General features: G+C 42.1%; 1 protein-coding gene across 4 annotated transcripts in view; it reads left to right on the plus strand.

Moving 5' to 3' along the window:
• Window positions 1–25779, plus strand: part of NTM (neurotrimin) — a 380999-nt gene that overhangs the window by 225419 nt on the left and 129801 nt on the right. For all 4 annotated transcript variants that reach the window (XM_070765650.1, XM_070765651.1, XM_070765648.1 and 1 more), the window contains one exon: window positions 1836–2068. In XM_070765650.1, coding sequence (XP_070621751.1) covers window positions 1836–2068 — 233 coding nt within the window. The remainder of the gene's footprint in view (window positions 1–1835; window positions 2069–25779) is intronic.

Here is a 25779-nt window from a genome sequence, read left to right on the forward strand (position 1 = left end):
CATTCAAAAATGCATCATAAATAGGACTGACTGGTGCTAATCGTTGATACGCTGCCAGTCTTCTAAGTATCAGGCAAATACCTTCTTAAGATGTATGATGTTGTCTTCTTCTTCTTCTTCTTCTTCTTCTTCTTCTTCTTCTTCTTCTTCTTCTTCTTCTTCTTCCTCCTCCTCTTCCTCCTCTTCCTCCTCCTCTTCTTCTTCTTCTTCTTCCTCTTCTTCTTCTTCTTCCTCTTCCTCTTCTTCTTCTTCTCCTTCTTCCTCCTCCTCTTCTTCTTCTCCTTCCTCCTCCTCCTCCTCCTCTTCTTCTTCTTCCTTCTCCTCCTCCTCCTCTTCTTCTTCTCCTTCCTACTCCTCCTCTTCTTCTTCTTTCTTCTTCTTCTTCTTCCTTCTTCTCCTTCTTCTTCTTCATTAAACATGAAACTCAGTCAAATGAACATTTTAAAAAGTGTCACAAATACTACCAACAGGTGCTCATGGTTGATACAGGTTGCTACCAGCATCAACCAAGTATCATCATCATCATCATCATCATCATCCTACTCCTCCTACTCCTATTATTACTATTACTGCTACTACTACTACTACTATTATTATTATTATTATTATTATTATTATTATTCTTCCATATACATGGAAGGGTCTCTTTTTTCCTCCCTTTTATACACAAAAAACCTTTTTTCTATGATTAATACTGGATGTTAGCCAATCTATTTGTGTGTGTGTGTGTGCGTCCGTCCGTGTGTGTGGTTGATCCTTGTTGACAAATGAAAATAAGTTTTTTTAAAAAAATAAACAAAACCAATCTTGGGTCTAACTAAACTCTTGGTAATATCTTTGAAAAGCTGAGTTGGGAAGAATTATAATAATAGCCCAAGTAATTGGCTGGATTGAATGTTGTAGTCAATGCAATATATAGGTTAATCATTAGGGGTTGGAAAGTGTCTTTTACAGCATTCTGTGGAAGTGATTGCCACTTTTGCTTATGCATCGTTTGGGGATTGCGACATACAACCCACAAGGTTCAATGAAATTTGTCCCTGGGGTCTGTGGGTGGAACTGTGAGCTGGAGCTAATTTGAGTGTATTGCAGGAAAACATTTCAGTGTTTGAGGAAGTCAGAGCTAATTGAAAATAGGTGAAAGCAGCCAAAATGCCTTCTCTTCTCTTCTTTTCACTTCTCTTCTCTCCTCTCCTCCCTTCTCTTCTCCTCATTCCATTATTCTTTTCTCTCTTCATTCCATCTTCTCTCCTCTTCTCTCCTCTCCTCTTCTCTTCTCTTATTTCCTCTCTTCATTCCATTATTCTCTTCTCTCTTCATTCCATCTTCTCTCCTCTCCTCTCCTCTCCTCCCTTCTCTTCTCCTCATTCCATTATTCTCTTCTCTCTTCATTCCATCTTCTCTTCTCTCCTCTCCTCTCCTCCCTTCTCCTCATTCCATTATTCTTTTCTCTCTTCATTCCATCTTCTCTCCTCTTCTCTTCTCTCATTTCCTCTCTTCATTCCATTATTCTCTTCTCTCTTCATTCCATCTTCTCTTCTCTCTTCTCTTCTCTCCTCTTTCCTTCCTTTCTGTTCCCTTCCTTATTCTACTCTACTGTACTCTACACTGCTGTTATTCTTATTTTCATTCTTAATCGTTCCATTCTATTCCATTCCATTCCACTCCACTCCATTTCATTCCATTCTTCTTATTCCTGTTCTCATTCCTAGTCTAGTCCATTCCATTCATGTACTGTTCTGTTCTGTTCTATTCTATTCTATTTTCTATTCTATTCTTCAGAAAACCCCTCTGCAAATTATAACCCCTGCCTCCCTCTGTTTCTTCCTTTTCAGATGCATCGTGGATAATCGGGTGACGCGGGTAGCTTGGCTCAACCGAAGCAGCATTCTTTACGCCGGCAACGACAAGTGGTGTTTGGACCCCCGAGTGGAACTAATTGCCAACACCAAAACCCACTACGCCATCCGGATAAACGACGTGGATGTCTACGACGAGGGACCGTACACTTGCTCAGTACAGACGGACAACCATCCCAAAACCTCGCGGGTCCATCTCATTGTGCAAGGTAAGGCTTTGCGGACTCTCGTCTAGTCCGCCCTGGAGGATGACTTCTGAAGAGGTCAAACGGCGGAACACGGCCAGAAAACCTTCAAATAAAGATCAAACTCGCCGCTGATGTTTAAGTGCTCCAGCTGCTGCTGTTGCTCTGGGGAATGAATGTCCCTTTGTGGAATTCAAGAGTGGTTGATCTTCTTCTTTTGTGTCAGTACACAGCAATCTTCTAAACAGATGACAAGCAGTTGTGGCTGCAGGCTGTACATAGATGGTCTTAGAACTCCTTTTATTTTAATGGCTCCAGAGCAACCCAAAAAATCAAGAGCTCGGGGATAATTTCTCACAGTCGGGAAGCCAAGAAGTATTTTATTTTTATTTTTATTTATTTATTTGTTTTGTCCAATACACAATAATACACAATGAGGTTATAGAGCAGTGTTTCCCAACCTTGGCAACTTGAAGATATCTGGACTTCAACTCCCAGAATCCCCCAGCCAGCGAATGGAGGGAGGGAGGAGGGGAGGGAGGAAGGAAGGAAGGAAGGAAGATAGCAATAGCACTTAGACATATACCATTTCATAGTGCTTTACAGCATTCTCTAAGCCCGTGATGGTGAACCTGTTCAGCAAGTTGCCCTGGGCTAACCTGCAGTTAATAGGCTGGACTATATGTCAAACACTGGGGAAATCAGGAGATTCAGGCACTTCAAATGAGTATAAAGATTTATTGCAAGCTTAAGCTCTCTACACGAATCTGAATTACTAGCAGTCAAGGGAAATTAGCGGGAGCTGAGGAAGGAATTCAAGGTGGGCTCGACTCACCATATTGTTCAAACTATAAGATGCATCGGAGTATAAGAATGGACCTTAGTTTTTGGATAGTGAAATAAGAAAAAAAAAACCACCTGATTGTGGGGTGGATGGCCTCCCTGAGAACCTTCAATCAGCTGTTTAGCAACAGGTTCGTTGGTTGTGAGTTGGTTGTGAGCTCTGTGCCTTGCTCCCCCCCCCTGCCTCTGAAACCTCCATTTCAGAGACATTTTTTTTCAGCCTCTGCAAGCTCCATTTAAGAAGCTGGTTGGGGTTACATTTAATAATAGCAACAACAACAGAGTTGAAAGGGACCTAGGAGGACTTCTAGTCCAACCCCTGAGAAAGAGAGAGAGAGAGGGAGGGAGGGAGAGAGCAAGAGAGCAAGGAAGAGAGAGAGAGAGAGAGAAAGAAAGTGAGAGAGAGAGAAAGGGTGGGAGGGAGAGTGAGAGAGAGGTATGTTTTTCCTATCACAGTAAATGAAGTAGAATGTGTAAAGTTTTAGAAGGGTTGTGTATGTATATACACATACAGTTTATATAGTAGATAATGTATATGCCTGTGTACAATATGTAGATACACATGTGGCATATAGACATAGAATTAAATAGCATATGTTGGATGTTCAGTAATAGTAAATAGATAGGGAAATTGTATCTCTTTGAGGCAAGGAGAGGCCAGGTACCCTAACCCAAACCCTTGGGATGAGTGACATCAAGTTGACCAACTTTGAGCCAGTCACATGACCTTCAAACCACCACCACACGGTCACATGATCATTAAGCCACTCCTATCTGGTCACATGGCTGACAAACCACACTCACAAATTAAGCCACACCCACAGTGTGGTAGTAAAAAAAATTGCAGCCCTTCACTGCTTCAACTCTTTCAACTCCTACCCTCAAAACGTCGCTACAGAGCACTGCACACCAAGACAACTAGACACAAGAACAGTTTTTTCCCCCAAATGCCATCACTTTGCTAAACAAATAATTCCCTCAACACTGTCAGACTTTTTACTAAATCTGCACTTCTATTTCTACTAGTGTTTCTCATCATTCCTATCACCCATTTCCTCCCACTTAGGACGGTATGACTGTAACTTGTTGCTTATATCCTAAGATTTTTATTAATATTGATTGTTTTTTCATTGCTTATTTGACCCCTATGGCAATCGTTAAGTGATGCACCACATGATTCTTGACAAATGTATCTTTTTCTTTTATGTAAGCAGAGAGCATATGCACCAAGACAAATTCCTTTTGTGTCCAATCACACTTGGCTATTCTATTCTATTCTATTCTATTCTGCGGGTTTGACATGTTTGGGAAGCTAAGACCGAACACCTTCCTTTTAAAGCAACCAAGAAAAAAAAATAGAGCACTGTTTTCCACCGAGCATATAATTCTCTTTACTCATGAAACAACTAAGAGATGTGTTTCCAATCTTGGCATTTTCTGTTACCTTTCAAAATGTATGGCGTCTGTTTGCAATTCATGCATCAAAGCTGATCACATTAAAAAAAGAAAAATCAAAGCTTGTAATCATGGATGGTGGAGAGGAGTAATTACTTACCCATCCTTTCTGAACCTCTGGTATTTAAAATCAATCCTGCCTCCGTTAGTTGTTTTAGTGTTTTATTATTTCACTTCTTGTGAAAATTGTGGAAGGAAGATATACGGTTTCCTCAAGAGAGCAACACGTTCTGTATGTGAAAAGGTATTACAAGGTCTCTCGTTCTTTGAAGGAGAAGGGTAACTAGTTATCCAGGCGAAAAGTTGCTGTTGCTTGACTTTGAAGTTAATTGGAATTGGGAACATTCAGAATATTTCTAATATCTAAGAAAGGGATGTTTGTTTGCAGCTTTCAAAGTCTCATACAGTGGTACCTCTACTTACAAACTTAATTTGTTCAGTGATCAGGTTCTTAAGTAGAAAAGTTTGTAAGAAAAAGGAATTTTTCCCCTAGGAATCAATGTAAAAGCAAATAATGTGTGCGATTGGGGAAACCACAGGGAAGGTGGAGGCTCTGTTTCCTCCCAGGAGATTCCTAGAGAGGCCCCATGGAGGCTCCTCCCTACCTTTTTGGGCCCTGCTTCCTCCCAGGAGATTCCTAGAGAGGCCCCATTGAGGCTCCTCCCTACCTTTTTGGGCCCTGCTTCCTCCCAGGAGGTTCCTAGAGAGGCCCCATGGAGGCTTCTCCCTACATTTTCCAGCCATGCTTCCTCCCAGGAGATTCCTAGAGAGGCCCCATGGAGGCTCCTCCCTGCCTTTTCAGGCTCTGTTTCCTCCCAGGAGATTCCCAGAGAGGCTCCACGGAGGCTTCTCCCTGCCTTTTCCAGTTACAGTTTCAAAGGCTCAAGTTGGAAAATGGTTCTTGAGAAGAGGCAAAAAAAATCTTGAACACCGAGTTCTTATCTAGAAAAGGTCATAAGTCGAAACGTCCGTAGGTAGAGGTACCACTGTATTTCTAATATCTAAGAAAGGGATGTTTGTTTGCAGCTTTCAAAGTCTCGTATATAAATTGTGGCCATCACTGAAGTCGACTGGGTGAAAAAAACCAAAAACCTGTGGAACAAAAAAAAAAACTATTTAATTTACTAAGATAACTTTTTTTTGTTTTGTTTTGTTTTAATGGCAGAGTTCACAAATCTTCCAGGCATTTGCAAAACCGTTGCCCCAGGTGCCGCCACAACTTATCTAATTGCTCTGTGTTCAATAACAGATGGATGAATAAATTTCAAGCTACAAAGGCTGGAAAGATAGTTTTATTTCTTTTTCTTTGACTACGGAGAGAAATGTTGCCAAATGAAAGCAACTACCTGCATCGTCAGAGATGCACACTGAAAATTTCTAGTGAAAAAAAAATATCGTGATCCTTTTCCTCCCAGCCAAACTGTCTAATACTCTGAAAAGCACCCTGTATCTCCTGGGATTCCAGGCAACATTCCACCACAGTCAACTGGCCTTTAGTACAATACACAATCCTAGGCTTTGAGTTACCTTAGGCCAGTGATGGCGAACCTATGGCGCAGATGCCACAGGTGGTACATGGAGCCATACTTGGCTGCATAGCTAGAGGTATAACAGGCAGGAAGAGGGAGATTATGATCCCGCTATATAGAGCGCTGGTGAGACCCCATTTGGAATAATACTGTGTTCAGTTCTGGAGACCTCACCTACAAAAAGAGATTGACAAAATTGAACGGGTCCAAAGACGGGCTACAAGAATGGTGGAAGGTCTTAAGCATAAAACGTATCAGGAAAGACTTCATGAACTCAATCTGTATAGTCTGGAGGACAGAAGGGAAAGGGGGGACATGATCGAAACATTTAAATATGTTAAAGGGTTAAATAAGGTCCAGGAGGGAAGTGTTTTTAATAGGAAAGTGAACACAAGAACAAGGGGACACAATCTGAAGTTAGTTGGGGGGAAAGATCAAAAGCAACATGAGAAAATATTATTTGACTGAAAGAGTAGTAGATGCTTGGAACAAATTTCCAGCAGACGTGGTTGGTAAATCCACAGTAACTGAATTTAAACATGCCTGGGATAAATATATATCCATCCTAAGATAAAATACAGGAAATAGTATAAGGGCAGACTAGATGGACCATGAGGTCTTTTTCTGCAGTCAGACTTCTATGTTTCTATGTTTCTACCTGCTGCTCATCTACAATGGGCATGTGTGTGCGGGTCAGCTGATTTTTGGCTCACACAGAGGCCGTTTTTGGTTTAGGATAAATGGGGTTTTAGATTTTTTTTAAGTTTTTTAAAAAATATTTTAATATTAGATTTCTTATACACTTTGTATTGTATTCATTATTTATTTGATCTTTTTTCATGATGCCCTTCTCCTTAGAATCAGGGCGGTTTACAATTTGTTAGCAATAATACTTTTTAACAGAGCCAGCCTATTGCCCCCACAATCCGGATGTTCATTTTACCCATCTTGGAAGGATGGAAGGCTGAGTCAACCTTGAGCCGGTGATGAGATTTGAACCGCTGACCTACAGATCTACAGTCAGCTTCAGTGGTCTGCAGTACAGCACTCAACTCACTGCGCCACCTTAAATATTGCCCTTAAATATTCTGTAGAACAGTGGTTCTCAACCTGGGGGTCAGGACCCCTTTGGGAGTCGAAAACCTGTTTCACGGGGGTCATCTAAGACCAAGGGGAAAGACAAATTTCCCACTGTGTTAGGAACTAAAGCTTCTATTCTGTTAACTTGGAACATAATTTTACAATCCCAAAAATCAGGCGTTTACAGTGGGCGGTGTCCCTCTGACCTTCCTGCCAATCATGGTAGTGTTGGTCATGACCTTTAAAGCCCTACATGGCATGGGACCAGATTACCTCCGGAACCGCCTGCTACTGCATGAATCCCAGCGACCGATAAGGTCCCACAGAGTTGGCCTTCTCCGGGTCCCGTCGACTAAACAATGTCGTTTGGCGGGCCCCAGGGGAAGAGCCTTCTCTGTGGCGGCCCCGGCCCTCTGGAACCAACTCCCCCCGGAGATTAGAACTGCCCCCACCCTCCCTGTCTTTTGTAAACTACTCAAGACTCATTTATGCCACCAGGCATGGGGGAGTTAATATATTCCTTCCCCCTAGGCCATTACAAGGTATGTTTGTGTGTATGTTTGGTTTTATTATAAGGGTTTTTAGTTGTTTCATTAATTGGATTTCTACATGCTGTTTTTATCATTGTTTTTAGCGGCCCCAAGTCTGCGGAGAGGGGTGGCATACAAATCCAATAAATGAGTGAGTGAGTGAGTGAGTGAGTGAGTGAGTGAGTGAGTGAGTGAGTGAGTGAGTAAGTAAGTAAGTAAGTAAGTAATAAGCTTCAAGCTCTATTGGGAGAATTGGTGCTAGACTTATGGTTGGGGGTCATCCCAACACGAGGAACTGTATTAACGGGTGGCGGCACTAGAAAGGTTGAGAACCGCTGCTGTAAAAGGATATAAAAAACAAGAGTCTGCAGGAACCCTGCTTCGTTTCCAAAACAATACATAAACGTCATCGGTATATTTGTCATAACCGTTGTGCTGCTTTGTCTCTTGGCTTTGCAATATCTGGTAGTGATATTTACAAAGTGATATTTGTCTTTTCAGCGAAAGATGTAGGGGTGGGCAGAACATAACTGTCTGATAATAATCTTTCATGCTTCCGAAAATATATCTCGCCATCTGCTGTGGACGAAATAAGCGACTGCTGCCTGCGTGGTTCCTTTTAAGGGGAGTTGCCATTCTTCTACCCCTTTTACCACCATAAGCCGGGGAAGTAGTGCATTTCTTTTTTTCCCCTCCCTTGGGTTGAAGGGGATTGGGGGAGTCACACACACAACAGACGTTTTAGTGCTATCAAACGTACCTACTTCCCTTTAATAGCCGTCAAACAATAACAGAGCGCAGCACAGGCACTTCGTACAGGCAGGAGATCAGGAGAAAATGATGTCTATTTCGGCTGGTGACCAGCGGGCAGTGACATATTTTATTGTTATTTTTACACAGTTATTCACACGGATTTGTTATTGTTTGGGGGTTTGAGTCTTCACCGTAAAGGCTGGGATTTGACACCTGTGAGCTTACTTGAATGGCTTGTCAGGTGCAATAAATCAGGAAGCAAGGCAGTTGAAATGAATACTGATTTGTTGTGTGTACCAACACTCTCTACAACAGTGGTTCTCAACATGGGGGTCGGGACCCCTTTGGGGGTCGAAAGACCGTTTCATAGGGGTCGCTTAAGACCCAGGAAAAAGACAAAATCCCCATGGTGTTAGGAACTAAAGCTTCTATTCTGGCACCTTGGAACATATATATATGTTCATTCATTCATTCATTCATTCATTCATTCATTCATTCATTCATTCATTTATTGTTAGCGTTGAAAGGGACCATGAAGGCCATCAAGTTCAACCCTCTGCCTAAGTGGCAGTTCAATCTTCTCTTAAAAATGTCCAGAGTGTTGAAGTTCACAACGTCCACTGGTAGGTTGTTCCATTGGTTGATCGCTCTGACCATCAGGAAGTTCCTACTTATCTCCATGTTGAATCTCTCCTTGGTCAGCTTCCAGCCGTTGTTCCTCATCCGGCCCTCTGGTGCCCTGGAGAATAAAGTGATCCCCTCCTCTCTGTGACATCCCCTCGTATACTTGTAGACTGCTATCATGTCCGCTCTGGCCCTCCTTTTCTCTAGGCTATCCATGCCCAGTTCCCTCAGTCTCTCTTCGTAAGTCTTGGTTTCCAGTCCCTTAATCATCTTGGCTGCTCTTTTTTTGCACCTTCTCCAGAGTTTCAATGTCTCTTTTGAAGTGTGGTGACCAGAACTGAATACAGTACTCCAGGTGTGGTCGGACCAGGGCATAGTAGAGTAGTATTAAGACTTCCCTGATCTTGGAGTATATTCCCCTGTTGATGCAGTTTAGGATTGTGTTGGCTTTTTAAGCTGCTGCTGCACATTGTTGGCTCATGTTTAGTTGATTGTCCACCAAGACTCCGAGGTCTCTTTTGCAGTCGCTACTGCTAAGAGGGGTTTCTCCCAGGTTGAGTTGAAGTCTGCCAGGCATAAAGTGCCCAAGGTTAGAGATGCCTGCTCTAACCTGCTATGTAAATTATATCCTTTCCCCCATTGCATTCTTGCAGAGGGGAAAAAAGTTTAATTTTATGAGGCTCAGTGTGAGGACAGAAGACTGAGCCATTTGGTCCCAAAACTGAATACAGTACTCCAGGTGTGGTCGGACCAGGTCGTAGAGTGGTAAGACTTCCCTGGTCTTGGAGTGTATTGCTTTCCCTACTCCTCCCTTGCATTTAGCTTTTGTGTATTGTCTAAGTTCTTCCTCCTGTCCCCCAAGGTTATTCCCACAGCCAATTACACATATCGATTCCAGTACGATCAAAGTGTTCAGCTATAGATTACTGATAAATAAGAAGAAAGTGGAGTGGATGGCTGATCGATAGGGGAGCTGACCTCAGATAAGTGGAGATCACTTGAGTTTGTGCACAAGAGCCTCTGAGAAAAAGTAGGGTGATAGAGTGGAAGACATACTACAAGGGCAAAACTTGATGTATTTCTTAGAAAAGCACAAATTCTTTCAGACAAAAAACAAAGGCAAAATACTAATGAACAATTCCTTCATTAAAGGTTAATCAAAATGCGACCACAGCATGTTCAGCTTCTCCAAGCATTTATTCAAGCTAAATAGTATGCAATTCTGGGTCATGGTGAAATCCAATTTGCTTTACTACCGGTTCTGTGGGCGTGGCTTGGTGGGCGTGGCAGGGGAAGGGTACTTCAAAACCAATTCCCTCCCCACTCCTGGGGGAAGGATACTGCAAAATCCCTATTCTCTCCCCACTCCTGGGGGAAGGATTTATTTTTATTTTATTTATTTTATTATTTAGATTTGTATGCCGCCCCTCTCCGCAGACTCGGGGCGGCTCACAACAGAATAAAGACAATTTATAACAAATCCAAATATAATTTAAGATATTTAAAAAACCCCGGTTTGATTTTAAAAAAACCATTTACTAAACAAACATACATACAAACATACCATGCATAAATTGTATAAGCCCAGGGGGAGCTGTCTCAGTTCCCCCATGCCTGACGACAAAGGTGGGTTTTAAGGAGCTTACGAAAGGCAAGGAGAGTAGGGGCAGTTCTAATATCTGGGGGGAGTTGGTTCCAGAGAGTCGGGGCCGCCACAGAGAAGGCTCTTCCCCTGGGGCCCGCCAACCGACATTGTTTAGTTGACGGGACCCGGAGAAGGCCCACTCTGTGGGACACTGCAAAATCCCCATTCCCTCCCCATTCTCTCCCCACTCCTGGGGAAAGGATATTGCAAAATCCCCATTCCCTCCCCACTCCTGGGGGAAGGATACTGCAAAATCCCCATTCCCTCCCCACTTATTTTATTTTTATATGTCCATATAACCCATGTATGTTCTCAAGTCAAGTCAATGCTTATTACAGTCAAAGAGGAGAACAAATTAAAACACTCAGGGAATATCCAGGAATATTAAAGACTTGACTTGACTATGTACTCATGGATAAATGTATCTCTGGATAAACTGACTACTGAATTTTTAACCAAAGTACCATGAAAAATGTATAATCTGTAGATTACACACAGATAAGCCAATTGTGAAAATTAAAACATACAAACAATTCAAGACTCAACTACTTGTAGGTAGTTGCTTACCGTTTGCTTAAAGATTCCAGGGTTTCTTATCCATAAATGGGCTTCTATCCGAGCATATATGGTATATTTAAAAGTTTTGCGAAGTTGGCCTTTCTCAAATAGATGTATTCGATGAGGCCAATGAGATTTGTATTTGTCCTGCGCTGCAAAATATTCTCATCTTGCAGAAAAGATTAAGAAAAGTCCACCTTATCTCAGGGCCGATGAAAATGGACTTTGCGAAGAAACCCCAGTGCTTAATCTCACTTAGACACAAGTATTTGCATGATAGAAAAACGATGGAATCTGAGTTCAAGATGCAAGGAAGAAAAAGGTATTTTTTATTTTTATTTTTTTAAAAAGAGAATAAGAATAAGAATTGGAGAGATATTTGGCTTTTCGGCTTATCAGCTTCTTGAAGCTATCTGGTCCGTTCTTTTGTGCTGAAACAACTAATCATTACGAACCACTTTTGTCTGGTCCAAATGAGATTTCCCATTCCTTCTGTGCCCCAGTTAATCTCTTAAATCCCAGCCATTGTTTGATAGTTAATTACCTGTCTGCTCTCATAACACAACTTTGTGGCTCAGGTAAAGAGGCGGAAACTCTGGAATCCTATTCACTTGCTGAAACTAGGAAGTTGCCAGCGAAATTGGGAGAGAAAGGTTGGATTTGGGGTGTCTGCTGATGTTCTACAGAAGTTTCTTCAAAGCTTTTTCCTAGTTAGATGCATTTTGGGTACATTAGAACATAAGAGGAGCCCTGCTGAATCAGGCGAAAGCCCATCGAGTCCAGCATTCTGTGTCACACAGTGGCCCACCAATTGTACATGGGGATCTTGACCAGAAAGAGAAGGCAAAACCCTCCCTTTCCCCTGACCACCAACAAATGGTACTCGAGGGAATCCTGCCTGCCTCAACCAACATAGAGGCGGCACATGGACATCTGTTTCAATAACCACCGATACACTTGGCATCCATGAATCTGTCTAATCCTGCCTTGAAGCTATCAAGGCTGACAGTTGCCCTAGCTCAGCTCCAATGTGCATGTGTGTGCTGGCCAGCTGATTTTTGGTTCACACAGAGGCCCTGGGTGGTTGTTTTTGGCTTTCAGAGAACAGTCTGTTGTGAGCGGAGGAGTGAAGGACTCTTCTTGTGAAATATTTCTGGACTCTCTTGATTGTATTAATGTCTGATATGCCATGCGGGTTCCGGACTGGTGAGCTGTATTCTACAATTGGTCTTGTAATTAGATAGATTAGATTAGATATGTAGAATTGGTCATTTTCCTATGTGTTCTGCCTAGATCACTGATGGAGAACCTTTTTTCCTCGGGTGCTCGAAAGAGTGTGTGTGCAACCTATCGTGCATGTGTCAGTGCCCACACCCATAATTCAACTTCTGGAGGCAGGAAATGGCCTCTTTCTCAACTTCTGGTGGACCCAGTAGGCTTGTGTTTCACCCTCACCAGGCTCCAGAGGCTTCCCTGGAGCTGTGGGAAGATAAAACGCCCTCCCCATCCTCTCTGGAAGCCAAAAATGCCCTCCCAGTGCCTCTGTGTGAACCAAAAAATTATTTATTTTACTTTTATTTATTTATTTTGTCCAATACACAATAATACACAATGAAGGTTATAGAGGATATAGTAGAGAAGAAACACGAGATATAGGAGAGACTATAGGACAGGGGACGGAAGACACTCTAGTGCGCTTATGTATGCCCCTTACTGACCTTTTAGGAATCTGGAGAGGTCAACCATGGATAGTCTAAGGGTAAAATGTTGGGGGTTATGGGATGATACTACAGAGTCCGGTAATGAGTTCCACGCTTCGACAACCTGATTACTGAAGTCATGTTTTTACAGTCAAGTTTGCAGAGGTTAATATTAAGCTTGAATCTGTTGTGTGCTCTTGTGTTGTTGTGGTTGAAGCTGAAGTAGTCTTTGACAGGCAGGACATTGCAGCATATGATCTTGTGGGCAACACTTAGATCATGTTTAAGGCGTCGTAGTTCTAAGCTTTCAAGACCCAGGATTGTAAGTCTAGTTTCGTAGGGTGTTCTGTTTCGAATGGAGGAATGAAGGCTGGACGGCACACATATGCACACTGGAGCTGAGCTAGGGCAATGGATCGTGTGCCAGCACATATGGCTCTGTGTGCCACCTGTGGCACTGGTGCCATAGGTTCGCCATCCCTGGCCTAGATCTTTGTTGTTGCTATTGTTGTGGTTGTCCCTTCCTCTTCTGATTTCCCCTTTTAACTTGAGCATCCAAAAGTCTCTTAACAAATCTTAACACTTATCAACATAACTTTTTCACCTCCGTCGTGGTTGTAACTCAAGGACTATTGTCCTGGGTACGCGAAGCATAGAGGGGGGAGAATCTGATGGTGTGAATTCATCTTTTATCATTGACTCTCGATCCATTTGGAGAAATAAAGCTGTCCAGCCCTTGACAGCCCATCACCCTTGTCCCAGCAGTGTGTGCATCTAACGCAGGAAATGATTGCTTTCAAATACGAAGCTATGCCGCAATATTGTTCGAGCAGGAAAAAAGATGGGTCAATTTCCTCTTTGCCCTTGCAGTCCATCCTTTGTCGGTGGAAACAGACCCGAGGGACTCTAGAGAAACTTTCCGAGTTGTGGCGAGTTTGTTAGGTTGTCTGACTTTATCAAATGCACTCGGCGACTGCCTCCAGGGGGCGGAATTGTCACTGCTAATCTGTCACCTCCATCGGGCGAGAGAGGCAGAGGCAGCTGCATTTTCTTCGATAACTGGTAGCATATCAGGAAGAATAGATTCAGTTTAACGATGTAGCACAGGAGAAGATGACCTAGCATCTTGACTTAAATTTATCTTATTCGACTTATATGCCGCCTAATCCCAAAGGACTCGGGGCGGCTTGCAACAATATAAAAAAGATACAAATACAATAAAAAAATAAGTCAAATGTAAATACATTTGGTGCCTCTACCTACAAACGCCTCTACTTACAAACTTTTCTAGATAATAACCAGGTGTTCAGGATTTTTTTTACCTCTTCTCAAGAACCATTTTCCAACTTGAGCCTCCGAAACTGTAACTGGAAAAGGCAGGGAGAAGCCTCCGTGGGGCCTCTCTGGGAATCTCCTGGGAGGAAACAGAGCTGGAAAAGGCAGGGAGAAGCCTCCGTGGGGCCTCTCTAGGAATCTCCTGGGAGGAAACAGGGCCGGAAAAGGCAGGGAGAAGCCTCCGTGGCGCCTCTCTAGGAATCTCCTGGGAGGAAACAGTGCTGGAAAAGGCAGGGAGAATCCTCCATAGGGCCCCTCTAGGAATCTCCTGGGAGGAAACAGGTCCTCCACCTTCTCTGTGGTTTCCCCAATCACACACATTATTTGCTTTTGCATTGATTCCTATGGGAAAAAATTGCTTCTTCTTACGAACTTTTCTACTTAGGAACCTGGTCATGGAATGAATTAAGTTCGTAAGTAGAGGTACCACTGTAGCTAAAATTATAAACCTCAATTAAAAATAACCCCACAACTCAATAGACCAATCAACACCCATGCATACCATTCAAAACAATTTGGCCATGACAGATGTCAAATTCATGGCCCCCAAGCCTGCCGGCAAAGCCAAGTCTTCACAGCCTTAGGGAAGGCCAGTAGGGTGGGAGCAATACGGACATCTTAAAGATCATCCCTAGTGGCATGGCAATCATACCCTCCAAAAAAAGATGTTAATCTAGGGTTCCACATTTGTCCAAGCAATAAAATGGTTTAGGCTTTTCCTCTCTCTAGTGAAATTGGAATTAGATATGCTGGAATGGATAAATTGACTCCCTTGATTAGAGATGATACATGATCTATGGGTTTTATTTTTTATTTTATTTTTTGGGCATTGCGAGCGTCTTATGGACTGTAAAAATGAACTTCTGATTTATGCATTTAATGATTAGGTAGGAGAGATTATAAAAAGAAAAGTAATACAATGTAATTTTAGAGAGAGAGAAGTTAAAATATATTAGCATTTATAATAGCTGTGAAGAATCTGAGAGGCCCCTTTTTTAATATTTTTTTCCTTTCTTTCTTTTCTATCAACTCTACTTCTTTACCGACCTTTTTGGTTCCCTTTTCCATTTCCTTTCTTTTCCTCTCTCTTATCTTCCTTTTCTTTCTTGCCTTTCTTTTTCCTTTCCTTTCCTTTCCTTTCTTCTCTCTAATTTTCCTTTTCTGTTCTCTCCTTTCTTTTTCCTTTCCTTTCCTCTCCTTTCCCTTTCCCCCTTTTCTTTCCCTTTTCCTTCCTTCTTTCCTTTCCCCCCCTTTTCCTTCTTTTCTTTCTTTTCTGTCTGTTTTCCCCAGACCTTTTGGTTTCTCCTTCCTTCCTTCCCTCCTTCCCTCCTTTCTCTTTCTCCTTTCTCCTTTCTTTCTTTCTTTCTTTCTTTCCTTTCTTTCTCTCTCTCCCTTCCTTCCTTCCCTCCCTCCCTCCTTTCTTTTTTTCTTTCTTTCTTTCTCTTCCTTTCATTATATTATTTTGTATTCAAACTTACCTTTTTGTTTAAAAGTTTCAGTAAAAACTATATCGAGAACAAGATATGTAAAATAATGAAAATAAGCTAATGTATTGAACCATGCCTGAAACAGTGTAATCTGACATGCACAGACTGATTTATGGAAAGCTGCCGGACAGATATATCTTGTGCAATACAGTGAGTGAATCCAAGTACAGGTAGTTCACTTACCACCGTTGTAGTTCTAAGCTTTCAAGACCCAGGATTGTAAGTCAAGTTTCGTAGGGTGTTCTGTTTCCAGTGGAGGAGTGAAGGGCTCTTCTGGTGAAATATCTTTGGACATTTTCAAGGGTGTTAATGTCTGAGATGCGATATGGGTTCCAAACAGATGAGCTGTATTCGAGGATGGGTCTGGCAAAAGTTTTGTAAGCTCTGGTAAGTAGTGTGAGATTACCAGAGCAGAAGCTAAGTAACAAGTATTCAATGAGAATATTTCATTCATTCAGATCTAGGATGTGTTCTTTGAGTGTTCCCTTTATTTTTTTGAGCAGTATATTTGTTTTCAGCAAATATTTCCTTTTCGGCTCCAGAAGTCCCCATACATGCTCACCAACAGCCATTCGGAATAAGCAACTAACTTTTAAGGTTGTGTATGTTAATAAAATTCCACACACAGAGAAAATAATTATATATGCAGCGGCCCTTTTATTTTATGGGCACAAATAATGTGACTCATGAATAAAGATATGTGCGCGTATAAACACAGTCCAAAATAATAGAGATTAAAATTGGGGATTTAAAAAAAACATAAATATTAACTGCCGCCAGAGAGCTTTTGTGTATGTACGCACTCCTTGAACGCGGCAGCGCATAGATCCAAATACCTACAACCAATTTGTTTGTGCATGTGTTCTGTGTTGTGTTTGATCCACGGAAATTTGTGCAGTAATAAAGAGGTAACTGCAGTGACAAAGCAAGCCGGAATTAGAGAAAGTGGCTGTGCCAAATTGTTCATGCTCCAATTCCAGAAGAAAAAAATAATAATAATTTTAGAACTATTTCTTGTTCAATTGGAATTCAGGAGGAGTGGAATACATTGAAGGGGAAAGTCATAGAATAATTAAGGAACTGAACAGAGGAACCTTCTTATCTCCGAATCGCTGAAATGCTTTTAATCAGACACATGGGGGAACCAAGTAGGCTTTCTTCAAAAAAAAGAAAGAGGAATTTATATATTTCTTCATGTTTGGAAATCTTTGGAAGTTCTGTAAAATCTCGACTCCCCTGCACGTTCCTTCCCTTCTCTTCCCCTTACCCCTTTTCCTCTCTTCCCTTCCCACAACATTTATTTCTAAGTTGCTACACAGTCCCATCCCTTTCCTTTCTTTCTTTCTTTCTTTCTTTCTTTCTTTCCTCCCTCCCTCCCTTCCCCCTTCCTTCCTTTCATCCTTCCTTTCCTATCCTCCCACCCTCCCATTCCTCCTTCCCTTTTCCATTTCCGTTTACTTTTCCCTCCTTCTCTCCTTTTCCACCTTCTTTCTTTCTTTCTTTCTTTCTTTCTTTCTTTCTTTTATGTCTATTTTCCCCAGACCTTTTGGTTTTTCCTTCCTTCCTTCCTCTCTACCCTCCCTCCCACCATGTTTCTCCTTCACTCCTGTTTTTCCTTCCTTCCTCCTTCCCTTCCTTTCCTCCCTCCCTCCTCTTTTCTTTCTTTCCTTCCTTCCATACCTCCTGTTTTTCCTTCCTTCCTTCCTTCCATCCTTCCTTCCTTCCTCCCTCCCTCCTCTTTTCCTTCCTTCCTTTTTTCTTTCCTTCCTCCCTCTCTCCCTCTCTCCCTTCTTCTCTCCCTCCCTCACACCCTCATTCTAATTTTATCCAGATGGCAACCCTCTCCAGACGTGCTCATCCATTGCTTACTTATTTCAGGAATATTATTTCATTGTATTCTCCCTTCCGGTGGTAAAATCTGTCTGAAATGGTCCATTTTGCTCCTTCAGGCTGCAGGGCTGCCTATAATTGATGGCTTTGCCACAGTCTCCAAGCAGAGAATTAAAGCCTCCCTTGCTGTGGATCCAGCCCAGAGTTCATTACTTTTTGAAAAGCTTCTTGCCTGTTTTTGCACAAAATTATGGCTGGGTTGGTCAAGGGAGACCAATGCCAGCTTGGAAGAGAAGGGATGTTGAATGGAAACAGTGATTAAACTGGCTCGTCCTCTCAGAAATAAATACAGCATTTTGCAAAGGATTTTGTTGTTGTTGTTCTGCAAAGCTTTGCTCTGTGAATCCGAAGAATCGAGTTCTTGGGTTATTCCCAGAGGTGATGTTTTCTCACCCCCGTAAACTGGTAGTAATACTAGTGCAGACTTAGTAAATAGCTTGAGAGTGTTGAGGGAAATATTTTTTTAGCAGAGTGATGGCATTCAGGAAAAAAACATCCTTGTGTCTAGTTGTCTTGATGTGCAGTGCTCTGTAGCAACATTTTGAGGGTAGGAGTTGAAACAGTTTGTGTCCAGGATGCGAGGGGTCAGTCAATATTTTCACCGCCCTCTTTTTGACTCGTGCGGTATACAGATCCTCAATGGAAGGCAGGTTGGCAGCAATTGTTTTTTCTGCAGTTTGGATTACCCTATTTAAAGTACATTGCTAAAAAAATAAATAAATAAAGGGAACACTTAAACAACACAATATAACTCCAAGGAAATCAAACTTTTGTGAAATCAAACTGCCCGCTGCTATTGGAGTCCAGCGCAATTATGCTACTGCACCTGGGCAGGTAGCAAAATTGTGCACAGAGTCGCAGGTGCACGTGCATGGAAGCAAAAAACCCACACCGAAACCTGGGCGCACCTGCGTCTCCACGTGCAATTTTGCTACCTGCCCAGATGCAGTAGCAGAATTGTGCTGGACTCCGCTAGCACTCAGAGCCATGTGGCCGAGCATGCATCACCATTCCACCTTAGCAGCCCACCTCTGGCTATTCCAGAATGTCTGTTTCTCTGCTTGTGGCTTAATTCTGTAACAGATGAAAGCATGGGAGGTGGGAACCATCCCTACAGTGGTGGGATCCTTCCGGTTCAATGATCGGTTCAGAGATGTTTCTATGAGAGGTCCGGTTTGCTCCTAGCTGATTGTCGGAGCTAACAATTTTCCTGAGCCATTCTGAACCAGTAGAATCCCATTGCTACATGTAGCCCTCAACTTGAAACCATTTATTTCAGTGATTAGATTAGATTAGATTTATTGGATTTATATGCCGCCCCTCTCCGCAAACTCGGGGCGGCATATAAATCCTTACAACTGTTATTGACTTACAACTGTTGTAGCTTCCCCGTGTTATATGATCAAAATTAGGATGCTTAGCAACATGTATGTATGTATGTATGTATGTATGTATGTATGTATGTATGTATGTATGAAGGTAAGTAGGTAGGCATGTAGGCATGTAGGCATGCACTGTATTTTTCAGAGTATTAAGATGCAACTTTCCCCCCAAAAAAGGATGGTGGAAATGTCTTATACACTGAATACAGCCATTTTTGGCCCCCCGAAGCTTCATCCCTGCAGCCCATTTTTGTGAAAAATGGTCCTGTTTTTCACAAAGATGGTCGTGATAGAGTGTCTGGGAAGCCTGCAGAGATCTCATGGGTGCTGGGGGATGGCAAAAATGTCCATCTTCAAACTGCCAAAGTTGAAAAACACTGCAAGGCTATCCAACCTTGGTGACTTTAAGCTTCCTGGGTAATTCTGGGAGTCAAAGTCCACAGGTCTTAAAATTGCCAACATTGGGCACCTCGCTTTATAGTCCGCCTTGCCCTCCATCTATAAAAGAAACAGAATAGTAGCATTGGATGGGACCTTGCAAACACCCTGATCAGGCAGGAAACCCTATACTATTTCAGAGAAATGGTTGTCTAATCCAGTGTTTTTCAACCAGTGTGCCGTGGCACACTAGTGTGCCACAAGACATGGTCAGGTGTGCCGCGAAGCTCAGAGAGAGAAAGAAAGCAAGAGAGAGAAAGAGCGAGTGAGCGAGAAAGAGAACAAGAGAGAGAGAAAGAAAGCAAGAGAGAGAGAAAAAAGAGAAAGAAAGCAAGAGAGAGAAAGAAAGCAAGAGAGAGAAAGAGCGAGTGAGCGAGAAAGAGAACAAGAGAGAGAGAAAGAAAGCAAGAGAGAGAAGGAGAACAAGAGAAAGAAAGCAAGAGAGAGAGCAAGAGAGAGAGCAAGAGAGGGAGGGAAGGAGAGAGAGAAAAAGACAGAGGGAGGTAAGGAGGGAGAGCAAAAAAGAGAGGAAGGAAGGAAGAGAAAGAAAGAGGGATGGAGAGAGAAAGAAAGAGGAAGGAAGGGAGAGAATTTTTTTCTCCAAACTTTTTTTAGCCCCCCTTCCCCCCCCCGCCCCACTCAATGTGCCCCAGGGTTTCGTAAATGTAAAAAATGTGCCGCGGCTCAAAAAAGGTTGAAAATCACTGTTCTAATGTTTTCTCCAGTTTTGGAGCATCCACAGCTTCTCAAGGCAAGTCGTTCCACTGATACAATTATTCTTAGCTGTCAGGAAATGTCTTCTTAATTCTAGGTTGCTTCTCCCCTTGATTAATTTCCATCCAGTGTTTCTTGTCTTGCCTTCTGATGCTTTGGAGAATAGCTTGACTCCTTCTTCTTTGTGGCAGCCCCTCAAATATTGGAACACTGCTATCATATCCAAATATTGTCTTATTTTCATTTGTAATTCCTCTGTTTTGTTTCTGGTTTAGATGGTTTCTGTGTGTGAAATATAGTGACAGCTTGTCTTTCATCCTCAGGAGCAAATTTTATTTGATGAATCCATGTATGCTATCATATGGTTGTAATTAAAAACCACAATGAGACATTTGATCTAAACTTGAATGTTTGAAATATACATTCCATTCATAGGGAAAATGTAGCATCCAAGGCCAGTCAGAAACAGTAACATCTTGAGATACAGTAGCATTAATTTCAGTCTTTGGTTTGTCCCTTAAATCTTTCATTCATAAGCAATCTTCAAAATGATTAGAAGGATCAATATAATAAGAATTTTAAAAAATCTAAATAAACACGTACAAGCAAAGAACTTTCATTCTGTGAAGGCCAGAAATAGTGATCTAATATCTGCTTAAAAACTTCCAGCGTTGGAGTATTCACAACTTCTGGAGGCAAGCTGTTCCATGGATTAATTGTACTCATTGTTGGGAAATTTGGGGAATTTCTCCTTAGTTCTAAATGGCTTCTCTCTTTGGTTAGTTTCCACCTATTGCTTCTTGTCCTGCCCTCAGGTGTTTTGGAGAATAGCTTGACTCCCTCTTCTTTGATGCAACCTATTGAGTTGTACACCCCTGAAAGCTGTTGTGTGTGTTCCCTGTAAGCCTTTAGAATTTTCAGATTCAGAAGATGGAGATGACTTAGAAGCTGTCAATTACCCTGATTTAAAAGATGTGGAGTAGGCTAGCGAGGGAAGCAAAACAGATCAGCCGTCAGACGAAAGCATGCAAAAATATATTTCTTCTGACAGTTCGAGCTTAGAAGACAGTCCTTGGTTAAATCCAAAGTTTAGAAAGTTACCGAAAAGAAAAGAAGAAATTGGGGGTGGAAGAAGTTTTAATATGTTATTCAGAGTGTTTAAATTAATTAACTAAATTCATCACATCCGGAATTGAACGAAAGAGACGGATTGCTTTTCTTCAAATTGCTAGAGAAAAGAGTGGCATTTATCTATCTATCTATCTATCTATCTATCTATCTATCTATCTATCTATCTATCTATCTATCTATCTATCTATGATTGGATTGGACTGGACTTGGTTTGGTTTGGTTTGGTTTGGTTTGGTTTGATTTGATTTGTATGCCGCCCCTCTCCATAGACTCGTATATCATCTCTCCAGATAAGTAAATTTTATATTGGATGATAAACTGCTTTTAAACAGTGTGAACCTTGACTTAGAGATAAGAAGATGGTTTTTTTGAAGTAGACAGTTTGTTATTTAGATAGTTTATAATTTCATAATTTAGCCTGTGAGGGTTGGAATGCATTTCCATGCTGGAAATGATGATGAGTTCCAATTTATTTTATTATTTTTATTTTATTTTATTTTATTAGACTTGTATGCCACCCCTCTCCGAAGACTCGGAGCGGCTCACTACAAAATACAAAGCTCAAATCTAATATTAAAAACAATTAAAAAACCCAATTGTAAAAACAGTCATACCATCCAATTAAACCATACATAAAATGAAACAGCTAAGGGTCAGTTATGTCCCCCAAGCCTGGCAGCATAGGTGAGTTTTCAGTAGTTTGCGAAAGGCAAGGAGGGTGGGGGAAGTCCTGATCTCCAGGGCGAGTTGATTCCAGAGGGCTGGGGCCGCCACAGAGAAGGCTCTTCTCCTGAGGCTCGCCAGACAACAATTTTTTGTCGACGTGACCCGGAGAAGGCCAACTCTGTGGGACCTGATCCTATGGGGAAGTAAAAATAAAAGAAGTGCTTGTGAAGCTCATATTGCTGAAGCCACTAGCCTAACCCCAGCCCAGATGCAGAACAAAAGGCATGGGGAAATTTCTTACCTAAGAAATATTGAAACACACATGCACTTGGGCGCAGGAACAAATATACCCCAAAAGTCTGCTTTGATAAAAGTTAACTCCAGATCGTGCAGAATGCAGCTGCGAGAGCAGTCATGGGCTTACCTAGGTATGCCCATGTTTCACCAACACTTTGCAGTCTGCATTGGTTGCCGATCAATTTCCGGGCACAATTCAAAGTGTTGGTTATGACCTTTAAAGCCTTTCATGGCACTGGACCAGAATATATCCGAGACCGCCTGCTGCCGCACGAATCCCAGAGACCGATTAGGTCCCACAGAGTCAGCCTTCTCTGGGTCCCATCAACTAAACAATGTCGGTTGGCGGGCCCCAGGGGAAGAGCCTTCTCTGTGGCGGCCCCAACCCTCTGGAACCAACTCCCCCCGGAGATTAGAACTGCCCCTACTCTCCTTGCCTTTCGTAAGCTCCTTAAGACCCACCTTTGTCATCAGGCATGGGGGAACTGAGACATCTCCCCGGGCATATACAATTTATGAATGGTATGTCTGTATGTATGTTTGTTTAGAAAATGGGTTTTTAAAAATATTTTTAAACTGTAATTTAGATTTGTTGTAAACTGTTTTCACTTGTTGTGAGCCGCCCCGAGTCTGCGGAGAGGGGCGGCATACAAATCTAAATAAAAAATAAATAAATAAGGGACAAAATCATCAAAGTAGGATATGCTTTGCCGTTTAGATCAGAAGGAGACATCTGAGAAATGGAGAGATGGTAAGCTAGGAAAAGTTGGGCGAGGGCAAAAAGTTATTGTCAAATTCCCAGCTTGCCCTCCTTTCTGATCTGAAGTTCACTGTTAATATCTTCGGTTTCTAATACACATCTTGTTCTCGGGAATGCATGTTGTCCCACTTCCTTCTCAATCCTTAATTAGTTCCTGTAGGATGATATTTCTGTAGAGTATCAACCAGTCGTGTCCCTCCAGCCTCAGGAGAGATAAAGGAATCTAATAAAGACATCCCGCATTTCCAGGTAATGGCCTTGACAAGCTTTGTATTAACCAGAAGCCGTGTTCAAACTTTCTCTCTCAACCCCTTCCTTCCACGGTGACATTCCACAAAGGGATTAACACAACCCCCACCAGCTCCAAAGGCTTTGTAGGGTGTGGCAAAGGCAGAGTACCGTCCCCTTGCGATGAAGTAGTGGAAGTTGAAGACACGTTTGCTGTTATTTCGATGGTTGCAATACTGTCCTTTGGATTATTGCCGTTATAAATTGTATTTCGACTACTGCAACGCTCTCTACATGGGGCTAGCTTTGAAAAGTGTTCGGAAACTTCAGATCGTGCAGAATGCGGCCGCGAGAGCAATCATGGGCTTCCCTAGGTATGCCCATGTCTCGTCAACACTCCGCGACTTGCACTGGCTGCTGATCAGTTTCCGGTCACAATTCAAAGTGTTGGTTATGACCTATAAAGCCCTACATGGCAATGGACCAGAATACCTACGAGACCGCCTGCTGCCACACGAATTCCAGTGGCCGATTAGGTCCCACAGAGTTGGACTTCTCCAGGTCCCGTCGACTAAACAATTCCGTCTGGCGGGATACGGGGGAAGAGCCTTCCCTGTGGCGGCCCCGGCCCTCTGAAATCAACTCCCTCCAGAGATTAGGACTGCCCCCACCCTCTTTGCCTTCTGTAAGCTCCTGAAAACCCACCTATGTCGCCAGGCATGGGGAAATTGATGTACCCCTCAGCAACATAATGAATTGTCCTAAAACATATAATAATGAAATCAATTATCCTATGCTTTAATGGCTAGCTGAGATTATCCTATGAGCCAAGGGCCTTCCAGAATAGTAGAATCAAAGGGCCTGGATGATCTCAACACTCACAACCCCCATGCCCGCTGGCAGAGGTGGGCCTTCAGAGCTTTATCAAAGACCAGGAGGAAGGGGGCAGTTTATATCTCCGGAGGGAGTTCGTTCCAGAGGTCCGGGGCCACCACAGAGAAGGCTCTTCCCTAGGCCCCGCCAGCCGATATTGTCTGGCTGATGAGACCCGGAGAAGACCGACTCTGTGGGACCTAACCAGCCACTGGGATGCATGAAACAGAAGACGGTCCCGAAGATAATGTGATCCTAAGACATGTAGGGCTTTGTAGGTCATAACCAGCATGTTGAATTGCGCCCGGAGACCAATTGACAGCCAGTGCAGCTCATAGAGTGATGTTGAAATGTGGGCAGATCTTGGTAGCCCCGTTTTATCTTCCTAGTGTAAGGAATATTAGAATCAGCCTTCAGTATTGGGGGGGTTTATTAGAGAGCTGAGCTGGTGACACTCTCTAATGTAGCAGCATTTATAAATACACTTCTAATGTGTGATTAAAACACTTCCCTCCTCACACAGCAATGACTTACAGCGACTCTTTATCATAAAACGGGCATTGAGATGCATGTAAATAATAATATGCCTTCCAGTGTAGAAAGGAAACACAAGAAGAGAGGGCTATTTGTTTTGAGAAATTGTGGAGACCCATCTCTGCAACATAAGACACATCTCATTAGTCCTCATTTGAGGGAGAGCCATTTCTATTATTTATTAATTGCCTATTAAGCCTGCAACGTATGTCTCTTTTATTTCAATATTCCAAAACCAGTTCTGCAGAGCTATTCAGTACAGCAGATACACAGCGGATAGATTGCAAACTCCAGGCACAGATTGAAAGGAGTGGCGATGAAGCTTGTTTGATAATCCTCTGCCCATGATAATATTATATAAAACATTGCCAGAGCTGAAACAAGAGGAACTAACAGTGATGTATTTTATTTTGGGTTTTTTTTTCAAATTAAGCCATTGGATAGACTAATATCAGTTTGGTCTGAAAGTGGGAGGTTGTACAGACCATTACATGCGGAAACTTACAATTCTAGGTTTAGAAAGCTTAGAACTACGTCGTATTAAGCACAACCTAAGCATAGCCCATAAAATCATCTGATACAACGTTCTTCCTCTCATTGACTACTTCAGCTTCAACCACAACAATACACGAGCACACAACAGATACAAACAGTAAACCACTCTAAACTTGACTGCAGGAAATATGACTTTAGTAACCAAGTAGTTGATGCATGGAACTCCCTACAAGACTCTGCAGTATCATCACCTAACCCCAAAAAGTTTACACTTAGACTATCCACTGTTGACCTCTCCCGATTCCTAAGTGCACCCGCGTGTCTGCCATCCCCTGTCCTTCCTTCCTTCCTTCCTTCCTTCCTTCCTTCCTTCCTTCCTTCCTATCTATCTATCTATCTATCTATCTATCTATCTATCATCTATCTATCTATATTCTATCTATCTATCTATCTATCTATCTATCTATCTATCTATCTATCTATCTATCATCTATCTATCATCTATCTATCTATCTATCTATCTATCTATCTAACATCTATCTATCTATATTCTATCTATCTATCTATCTATCATCTATCTATCATCTATCTATCATCTATCTATCTATCTATCTATCTATCATCTATCTATCTATATTCTATCTATCTATCTATCTATCATCTATCTATCATCTATCTATCTATCTATCTATCATCTATCTATCTAATTAGTGTATTTTTGTTTGAATTAATAAAATGTTTCATTTATTTACGTTGTTCTTTTTTCTTAATTTTTTCTTGTCCTCCTT

Source organism: Erythrolamprus reginae, chromosome 12 (genome assembly GCF_031021105.1).
Source record: "Erythrolamprus reginae isolate rEryReg1 chromosome 12, rEryReg1.hap1, whole genome shotgun sequence".
NCBI classification, from domain to species: domain Eukaryota; kingdom Metazoa; phylum Chordata; class Lepidosauria; order Squamata; family Dipsadidae; genus Erythrolamprus; species Erythrolamprus reginae.